This window comes from Molossus molossus, unplaced genomic scaffold (assembly GCF_014108415.1).
Source record: "Molossus molossus isolate mMolMol1 unplaced genomic scaffold, mMolMol1.p scaffold_m16_p_6, whole genome shotgun sequence".
Lineage (NCBI taxonomy): Eukaryota > Metazoa > Chordata > Mammalia > Chiroptera > Molossidae > Molossus > Molossus molossus.
Genome location: NW_023425399.1, coordinates 19,059,464 through 19,070,084, shown reverse-complemented (window position 1 = coordinate 19,070,084; position 10,621 = coordinate 19,059,464). Strand labels below are relative to the sequence as shown.

Genomic DNA, 10,621 nt, shown 5'->3' with positions numbered 1-10,621 from the left:
GACCAGCTGTGGCGAACTGGACTACGCTCCTGTCCAACCTCCGTTTTCGCTTCACACGCCGTACGTCAGTCGCCACAGCGCCTCCTCACGCTCGCGCCGCTCTCCCACCCAAGATTGTCCCTTCTCTCTCACCCTACCGCGCGCCTGGCGGAAACTTGCCGTCACTTCCGTCACGCGTAGAGCGCTTGCGCTGAGACCACGGCTACTTTTTTATTTGGACGGCTGCGCGGCCGCTGATTGGCTGCGTGCACACGTCGGCGGGAGGGCGCACGGCGCTACGTTGCTCCTCCCTCCGCGGCACCTGGTCTCGGTCGAGCGAGCTGAGCTGGACTGTTTGGCTAAGTGCGGACAGGTACACCGCGCTACCGAACCAGACTGCTGAGCCTGCTACTGCCGCCGCGAGCGCCGTGACCTGCAACCCCAGACCTCGACTCCTTTTGGCTCGGCCCGCGCGCCCCAGGCCCGGCCCGGGCGGCGCGACGGGAGGATGAGCGGCGGGAGGCGGAAGGAGGAGCCGTCTCAGCCGCAGCTGGCCAACGGGGCCCTCAAAGTGTCTGTCTGGAGCAAGGTGCTGCGAAGCGACGCGGCCTGGGAAGACAAGGTGAGGTGGGATCTGGCGAGGGCGCAGGTGTGAGGAGACGGCTGGCTCTTGGGGACTGATGGACAAGCCTGAGTTTGTCCCCGGGTGCGGCCGAGTGTTTGGAGTGGTGGGGCTGGTGGCCGAAGGGTGTCATGGCGAACTCGGGGCTCACCGCGGAGTGGCCTCACGGTCAAGCCGCCCGGGACATGCGGGTAGCAGTGCGGAGGGAGCAGAGGAGGTGTCACTCGCGGGGAGGGCGTGCGCTTGAACGGCAAGATTAAACTGAGTTCGACTTCACCTCCGCCTTTTAGTCTCAGTAGGATCTTGAGTAAGTGACTTATCTTCTTTGAATTAACTACTTAACATAGTCGTTAGCACGAAAAGTAACGGTAACAGACATCTATTGGATACTTTCTGTGTCAGGTGCTCTCTGTGCTTTGTCTCACTTAATTTTCAGAACAACTCTGAGCCGGGGTACTGTGATACATTAAAAAGGTAGCGCTTAGTAAGGCTTAGTAAAGATAAGTTGCCATTGTTTTATTGTTGAATGAGAAAAACCGAATATCTGAAGTGAGAGAGTTGAGGGGAGACTGAAACCACCTTTCAGGGGTGAGTGTGTGTATGTATGTGAATGAGAGAAAGAGAGAGAAGAAACGTGTGAGGAGTGATTAGGGCTGCAAGATTTCCTTACTGGTCACACACGTTCAGATCTGAGATCTGAGTTTGGGCACTCTCCAACTCTGCTCCATGACCTGGAAGGGACCATCACAAACAGCTTGATTCCAGTTGGCCTGAAAAGAATGTTACTGAGGAGGAGTTGGGGTAGGCGAGACTGATGAATTAGGTTTTCCTTGCTGGAGTTCCAGTAAGGTGGGATGGGAGGACCTTCCTGCAGGTGCCAGGTGCCCCCGCCCTACCCAGCTCTTGTAAAATCTTTATGGTCTGCTGTGTCATTTCTTTCTTTCTTTCCTTCTATAAGGACTGGTTTCTGCAATCTAGGACAAGTCAGAAACCTGAGTCCTCTGTGTCCTTGTACGTTAAATAGGTATGCTGGCGCCTGCCTCCAGCACTTTTGTTTCTAATCCTTTCTCTCCTTTGCGACTTACTCAAAATTCAGTGTGCAGGAAGATGATCCTGAGTAGATTGACTGTCAGCCCTTCTGCCTGGGGTTAGTGTATCTAGGTCTCCCCACATCAGATAACACATTATCAGTGGCCAATAGCACAGTGAATAAACACAGCCATTTCATCACAAATCATTTGATTTTTGCAGTTTCTCAAAAATGATTTTTCTAAAATTTGTATTTATAGCACAGCCCTTAGAAGTCATCACTCAAAACAGATATCATTATTGTTTTATTTGACCACTTTTTAGTATAAAAAGGAGTGAAGATGTGAGAACCTCATACTATTGCTTTTAGGGAAATATTTCCTGGAAGATGTGTTAGCAGGAAACTTTTCTGTTCCTCACCTATTACAACAGGTTCTGCTATGGCACCCTCTCCAGATAATGCATGCAATCTTTTTTCTACAGGACGAATTTTTAGATGTGATCTACTGGTTCCGACAAATCATCGCTGTGGTCCTGGGTGTCATTTGGGGAGTGTTACCATTGAGAGGTTTCTTGGGAATAGCAGGGTAAGTCTTGGGTGTCTTGCATTTTCATGATATCATTTCTCTTTCAAGTAGAGGTTTTATTTTCATTTTATGGAAAATGCCATTGCTACATTGGGTTTTTTAAAATGTTTTTATTGACTTTTTTTTTTTTGGAGAGAGTGATAGAAACATCAATGAGAGAAATACATCAGTCGGCTGCCTCCTGCACACCCTCTGCTGGGGATTGAACCCACAATCCGGGCATGTACTCTGACCAGGAATCAAAATGGGACCTTGAAGTCCGTGGGACGATGCTCAGTCCACTGAGCCAAACTGGCTGGCTGGATTTTCTTTTTCTTTTAAATTAATCTCTGTGTGTGTGCACGTGCACATTTATAATGACTAAAGCAAAAATGTGGCCTCATGATGGACCTCCTGGGTCTGGTGCTGTACTCCTTAGTTCATGAAGCCCAGGAGCATCTTAGGTCATATATGTTACCTTCCTGAAGGCTGGGCCAGTCCATTCATTCATGGGTCCAGTGCAAGAGACTACCAAATGCTATTGGTGGCAGGCATCATCTAGTTCTAGTGGAAGAGCTTCTGTACTTGATGACCACTCCCTTGTGCCTGGCACTGTGCTGAATATGCTGAATTTTAGCATTTTCAGAAATTGTTTCAGGTCCTTACATTTTAGAAGGCAGTGCAAAAGTTGAAAGTTTGACCCTCCATTTTCTTTTTTTATAATTTTTTTTCTTTATTGATATTAGAGAGAGGGAGAGCAGAGAGAGATAGAAACATCAGTGAGAGAGAACATCGATTGGCCACCTCCTGCATGCCCCCCACTGGGGATTCAGACCACAACCTGGGCATGTGCCCTGACCAGGAATTGAACAGGTGACCTCTTGGTGCATGGGTCGACGCTCAACCACTGAGTTACACCGGCCGGGCACTAAGAAAGTTTTTGATTTATGATACTGAGCAAAGCATTTGTATAAGGAAACCAGTAAGAGTTTATTCTCTACCTGACTTTGACGGGTTGCACACTTGATGAGGGCTGATTGTGTTGATGAGACACAAGACCTGGTGTTCATAGAGGTCTTCCCAGGTTGGAGGTGGTATATAGATAGTATTTTTAGAATGTTGGTCATCCCATTTAAGCTTTCTATGAGAGAAAAGGTGGATAAGAGAAAAATGCCAGAGAAGGAGGAAAGGCAATCTAAAAGCTAGAGAGAGTTTCTCATCTTCCCACAGCCACTTGTCTAGGAGAGCCTCCTGTACGTCAGGGATTTCTCTGAAGTCACCAATCTGGAATAATATAGCAAGGACTAGAGCTAATCTGCTATACCTCTCACTGTGGCAAAAGAGTTAAGCTGGCCAAACAGATCTTTCTTTCTTTTTCTTTTTTAACTTTATAGAAAGCTCTGAATTCAAGTTCTAGCTCTGCTGCTTTCAGGCTGCATAATTTTGGGCTCACCTCTCTGAGACTCAGTTTCCTCCTCATTAAAATGGGATAATATCTTCTCCCATCCATTAGTAATAAATTCTTGTAGTTAAAAAAAAAAAAAGGCAATAAATGCCTGCCTTAGAAGATGGATGTGTGAATTAAATGAGATAATGCAAGTAAATTGCTAAAAGTAGTGCTTAGTACCTCACAGGCACTCCATGAATGGTTCACTGCAAGTATTATAATTTTTTATCCTCACCCAAGGATATTTTTGCGTTTATCTTCAGATAGAGTGGGAGGGGGGGAGACACATCGACTGGTTGCCACCCACACAACCCCAATCGGGGTTGGGGACAAACCGCAACCGAGGTATATGCCCTTAGCAGGAACCAAACCCGGGTCTCTCCGGTCTGTAAGCCGATGCTCTAACCGTTGTGCCATACCAGCCAGGATTCACTGCAATTATTATGTGATTAGCTTTACAAAGAATGGTAAAATACAGCTATTGAGAAGAAAGGAGGAAGAGACGTGGCATTTGGAATGAATTCACCTTGGAGTGGCTCACTCATAGTGCATAGTGCTGCTTTCTCAGGACTGCTTTCTGGGGTTCAGTTCACATTGACCTGCCAGAGCCAAATCTCCAATCTCTTTCCTCCTTTGGTTGGCATCGTTTTCCCTGCTCTTGGAAAGGATCCAAGGACATTGATTTTTCCACTCACACCTCCTTTCCGTCATCTGTCTGACCCAGCTGCCTGTACTTAAGGGCAGAACTGCTCAGTTCTGGTGTCTCTCTCCTCCCCACTTCTGTCTCAGCTGCTCTCTGTTTCAGCCACAGCTTGGCTTCTCATTTCTGGTGTGACCACCAGTTAGGGCCCATCAAGGTAAAATCATTTCCTCGGGTCTCAGTTATAATTTGCTTGAGAACTGAGTGGTGATTCTGCTGTGTCTGCTGAGGTTTTGCATTATCAGAGATGGGCCCTGTCCATCCCTTCCTGCCTCTCTCTCATAGAGGTTGGCACACGATTAATAGGTGCTCAGTGAATGTTTATTAAATTTAAAAAAAAGAAAAATGAATTCCCATTGACCCTTGAAAGCAGTGCCATGCATTATTATTGTCATGTAGCTTTCCAGCCCTGAAATCATCATGTTTATTCAATTCGTTATTTTGTTAAATTCTGACAGGAGTTTTTAAGATAGAATTAAAAAAAATTTTTTTTAATTTATTAAGAGAGAAGAGAAACATTGATTTATTGTTCCACTTATAGATACATTCTTCTGTGTGCCCTGATCAGGCATTGAACCCACAACACTGGTGTATCAGTATGATGCTCTAACCGACTAAGCAACCCAGCCAGGGCATAGGCTAGAATTGTTAAAAACCTATTTGAGAATTGGTCTTTTTTAATGTTCTTCTCCAACCCAGCACGTTCATTTCTTAGTGTACACATTTGCTGTGAAGTTCTCACCCTTGTTTACAGTATAGAAATTATGCCCATCTTTGCTCAGCTGGTATGGCTCGGTTGTTGAGCATCAACCCATGCACCAAGACACCAAGAGGTCGCCAGTTCAGTTCTCAGTTGGGGCACATGCTCAGTTTGTGGGCCTGATCCCCAGGGCGGGGGGTGGGGGCTGCAGGAGTCGGCCAATCAATGTTCTCTCTCATTGATGTTTCTCTCTCTCCCTCTCCCTCTCCCTTCTTCTCTCTCTAAAAAATCAACAAAGAAAAAATATTTAAAAAAAATATTTTAAAAAGAAAGAAAGTATACTTATCTTTAAAGCTCAGTTTGAGCCTTTCGAGTCCTTTTCAGACCCCTCCCTCTTGACCACCAAATATTTAAATACTTATATTTCTGTGGCTCTACTTTCTACTCAGTGTGTAACCCTTAGAAGGCAAGGTTTATGCCAACCCTTTTCTTTCTCCCTGCCATTCCTTCTCTCACCTTCCCTTATGTTTCCCCTCTCATCTCACCGAGCAGCCACTCTTCTAGCTCATCTCACTCCATGAGTCTCCACTCCTTCTCCAGCCCTAGCTTATTAGCTGAGTCAGAGTGACATTGCTAAGTCCTGTTACTGGTCTCTGCCTAGAGCCACTAACTCAGCCTGCACAAAATGAAACTCTTGTTAGAGGGAAGTAGCCAGATCGGCCAGGTCCCAAGATTTCTGGCAGAAGATAAGGAGGTGGCCACAATTTAGCCAAACCAAGGACTCTATTTTAGGTGAAATCCAAGAAAAACCTTCATGCTTCCTGACTCCCTACTTCTGTTACTGAGACTATTGTACTCCCAGGCCCTTAGGCTCCAGCCTTTGGGGCCTCTTCCCTCCCTATTCAGCCATTGTCCTAGTCGTTGTCCTCAAACTTTATTTGCACTCTTGTCCTGAAACGTGGTACAGGTCTAAACCAGTCTCCCAGCTCTGGTTCCTTCCATTCTGGAGAAAGCCCAAACTCCTTACAAACTATACTTCCTGAAGTGTGCACACCCTACTTCACCCCCACCTTGCTCAGACTGTCTCAGGGTCTACTCCCACTCTTATATACTGGTTTACATTATTCCATATTATCAAACTGCCCTGCCCTACACCAGCCCACATTTCATCCATTAAGAGGAACCAGTTCTCACCCCTATGTTCATAGCAGTGCTATTTACAATAGCTAAGATCAGGAAACAGCCCAAGTGTCCATCAGTAGACGAATGGATAAAAAAGCTGTGGTACATATACACAATGGAGTACTATGCATCTGTAAGAAAGAAAGATCTCTTACCTTTTGAGACGACATGGAGGGACCTGGAGAGATTTATGCTAAGTAAAATAAGCCAGTCAGAGAAAGGTAAGTACCACATGATTTCACTCATTTATGGAATGTAATGAACAAAATAAGCCGATGATCAAAATAAATCCAGAGACATGAAAGTAGGGAACAGACTGTCAAACTTCAGAGGATTGGGGGGGCGATGGGAAGAGATAAACCAAAGAACTTACATGCATAACCAGTAGATACAGACCATAGTGTGGAGAAGGCAGGGTGGGGGTGGGAGTGAGGAGGAGGAGGGTCAATGCGGGAGGGGGGGACATCTGTAGAACTTTAAACAATAAAGACTTTAAAAAAAGAGAGAGAGAGAGAGAGAGCCCTGGCCGGTTTGGCTTAGCAGTTAGAGCGTCGGCCTGCGCTCCAGAGAGACCAGGGTTCGGTTCCCGCTAGGGACACGTACCTGGGTTGCAGTTTGTCCCCAGCCCTGGTTGGGTCATGCAGGTGGCAACCACTCGATGTGTCCCTTTCACATCGATGTTTCTCTCTCTCTCCCTCCCACTCTGAACAAAAAATGGAAAAATGTCCTCGGGTGAGGATATAAAAAAAAAGAACCAGTTCTCTTTACATTTTTCTCCCTCAGTTTTCAGAAGGGATGTGACTTAAGACATACAGTCCGTTAGATTAGATATTGTAACTGGAAAGTTCAAAGTCTTGATCACTTTCTAAAACTTACTTTTACACGATGATGGTACCAAGAGATCAGTGGAGCAGTGTGATATATTACTACTCACTGCGTTCTAATCCTTCATCAGTTAGATAATACATGGTGGGATTCAAAGGCCTTCCTAGAGGTCTTTGGTTTCAATTCCATTCTCAATACTGTTTTTGTAAATTGATTTGAGAAAGAGAAAGAGAAACATCAAAGTGAGAGAGAAAAATCCATTGGTTGCCTTCCGTGCTTGCCCTGACCAGAAATTGAACCTGAAACCGGTATGTACCCTGACCCGGAATCGAACCCGTCACCTTTTGGCTTATGGGACAATGCTCCAACCAACTGAGCCATACTGGTCAGGGCCTCACTGCTGTTTTTAACCCCCTAGTAGATGGTGAGCTGAGGGCAGGAACTGCTGTCAGTGTAGTAGCAGACGGACAGTGGACATCCAGAAATTGCCTCCCATTGGGAATTATGCATGGACTTTTTCAGTAGAGTCCTTGCTTGTTCATGAAGCATCAGCTTAACATGTGTTTATTCCGTGGCCACCCCTTACTCCAGATGGAGCTACCTGGAGACTCAAGTAAGGTGCTAATCCTACTGGGGACCAGTCTGTCTTACTTCAAGGTGGCTTAAAGAACTTAAATCTGCCTTTTGATTTATTTTATTTTTTGCTTTGGCTGGGCAACCTTCTTTAAGTCTTCAGCTCAGCCAAATGGGTAGCTCAATTGAGGGTCTAGATATTTTCTTTCTTTTTTTTCTGTATTGATTTTAGAGAGAGAGGAAGGGAGAGGGAGATAAAACATTGATGAGAGAGAACATCAGTTCACCGTCTCCTGCACATCCCCCACTGGGGATTAGGGCCACAACAGCCGTGCAAGGGCCTAGATATTTTCATGTATTATTTCACTTTCTCTCATAATAAAATAGTTAACTGTGCCACAGTGGGTACTTAATAGAGCTGGACCATGGTGGTGGGAGTTCTGAGTCTTCTAAGCTTACAGTTTATTTTTGGTGCTTGTTCTCTCTCACTCCAGATTCTGCCTAATCAATGCAGGAGTCTTGTACCTCTACTTCAGCAACTACCTACAGATAGATGAGGAAGAATACGGGGGTACATGGGAACTCACGAAAGAAGGGTTTATGACATCGTTTGCCTTGTTCATGGTATGTATACCTGATAGTTTCACAGCAAGTAGAATCATTCCATGAGTCACTCAAGAGGAGCCTAGTGATTGAGTTACATTGTGTGATTGGGGTACCACTTTTCCAAAAGCTCCCAAGGCTGGGAGGATATGTCCACTCTTAAGTCATGTTGTCCCAAAAGATGTGGTGTACAAATCCAGGGCCCATTGTCAGCTTTTACATCTGATTCTCAATTCTGGCTGCCTACTAGAAACAACTGGGAACCATTTAAAAATATATTCATAGCATTGTTCATAATAGCTAAAAAGTACAAAGTCATCACTTAATGAATGGATAAAATGTATATTCATACAGAATATTAATTTGGCCATAAAAAGGAATGAAGTACTGATGCATGCTACAACATGATGAACCTTGAAAACATGCTAAGTGAAAGAATTCAGATAAAAGATCACTTGTTGTATGAATCCATTTATGTGAAAATTCAAACACACAAAAAGATTAGTGATTGCCAGTGGCTATAGGAAGAGGAAATAACTGATAATGGGAACTTACTTTCTTTTGATAATGATGAAAATGTTCCAGTATCAGTTAATGGTGATGTTTACACACCTCTGTGAATATACTAAAAACCTCTGAATTGTATGTTTTTAGAAATGTATTCAGGAAGAAAATATTAAAATATCAGGAAAAAACACTGGAATTGTATACTTCATGGATTATAAATTATATATCAAAGTTGTTGCCCTGGCTGGTTTGGCTCAGCGGTTGGAGCATCGGCCTGCGGACCAGAGAGTCCTGGATTCAGTTCCCACTAGGGGCACGTACCAAAAAAAAAAAAAAAAAGTTGTTTGTTTTTGATGTGTAGATCTCAGCCCAAACTAATAATATAAAAAGCTCTGGGAGGTGGCATGTGGGCATCTACATAATATTTTTAAAGGTCCAAGGAGATGCAGCCAGTTTTGAGAATCTGTGCTTTGATATGGCACTGAAAGGGTATGATGGTGGTTTGGTTTTCACATTTATTGCTAATCCTAACACATACTAGCAGTACAGTCTGCTTTACCTGTTTTGTTTCCGCATCTATAACTCCACTCCCTGACACTTGGTTTGCTGTTTGGCAGGGTGAGGTTTGTCCGGGGTCCCTTCAGGAGCACAGGGTGGTCCTGGGCTCTGTTAGAGACAGCTTGATTTCAGTGAAATTATTTTGGTCCTCAAATGGATTATGCATTGGATAGCCCCTGGGAAGCCCACTGTGTAGACATTCTTATCTCACATTTTTGTTTTGTGGGAAAGAGGCCTATGTTGACCAGGTGACCTTGAACATTGCTTGTCTCCTCTCTAGGTCATCTGGATCATCTTTTACACTGCCATCCATTATGACTGATGGTGTACAGTCCCCACCTGCTCTCTGTCGGGTCCAAAGGACCCTCTTAGTTACAGCACAGAAACGTGATTTATAGGGGCATCCCAGCCACATGGAACCTGGAAGATCCATGTTTCCTGGACCGAGAATCAGTGTGTTGGGCATCAGTGTTTTCTGCAAGAGTTGTGACCTGAAACTTTTTAAAGAACCATCCACCTTTTGGGGAAGCATTTCTGAATTGTCCATCACCAACCATTTCTTCTTGGATACTATCATAAAACAACTGTTTGGAGCTGTCATTTAATTTGACGCGCTTCTGGATCCGGATGAAACATTAAATTGTCTTCCTCACTTCTCCATCAGGTGTACAGTGTTTAAACTATCTGTGGCATTTCAAGTCTTCCAAAAGAGTACGGCAGTATGTGCATGGTCCATAGCACAGTATAAGCAGCATCTAGTAACAGTTTCCATCATAGAGTGTTTTCAGATACTTGAATAAATCAGATCTTTAATTGACCTCTTGATAATACCTGGTAAAGCCTTTCTCACCTCACCTCTAGCCTGAGAAGCTAGTAGGAACACTAGAGGTAGTGCCCCCCCATCTCCATCCCTCTTTCCCTCCCTCCTCCCTTAGCAGCTCCAGCCCAGGCTTCTTTCCCTTTATGGGTTTAGGCTGAGGCCTTAGCTTTGTGGAGAGAGACCACTTTTCTAATGCCCCTGCCCAGCACTGATAGCCACACATAATTGACCTCATCACAGTGTGCCAGGCTCAGAATTGCATTGGGCAGGGTCAGAAAGTGTCATTTTGCATTGCAAGTCCAGTAAGGCTTGGCCAGGCCCAAATGATAAGCTGCAAAATGAAATAGAAATCTGAGAGCTACAACTGTCCAGAGAAGGGGCTTGGTAGGAACATCTGAGGACCTGGACTGTCAGAAGTCCTCTGCTCTGGGGTCAGGGGGAGGGAGGCTGGACAGCCCAGGTTCTGCCGCTGTGGTGAGCCATCCCCTTTGCATTCCTGTCCCTTGTAAA

At 44.9% G+C, this 10,621-nt stretch overlaps 1 protein-coding gene across 1 annotated transcript; it reads left to right on the top strand.

Moving 5' to 3' along the window:
* The first annotated feature begins 284 nt into the window (after positions 1 to 284).
* LOC118618651 (respirasome Complex Assembly Factor 1) lies at positions 285 to 10,108 on the top strand. Its single transcript, XM_036245044.1, has 4 exons — positions 285 to 601; positions 2,114 to 2,217; positions 8,118 to 8,247; positions 9,572 to 10,108. Exons 1-4 carry the CDS (start codon positions 488 to 490, stop codon positions 9,611 to 9,613), a joined length of 390 nt encoding a protein of 129 aa, XP_036100937.1. The 5' UTR covers positions 285 to 487; the 3' UTR covers positions 9,614 to 10,108.
* The last annotated feature ends 513 nt before the right edge of the window (positions 10,109 to 10,621 follow it).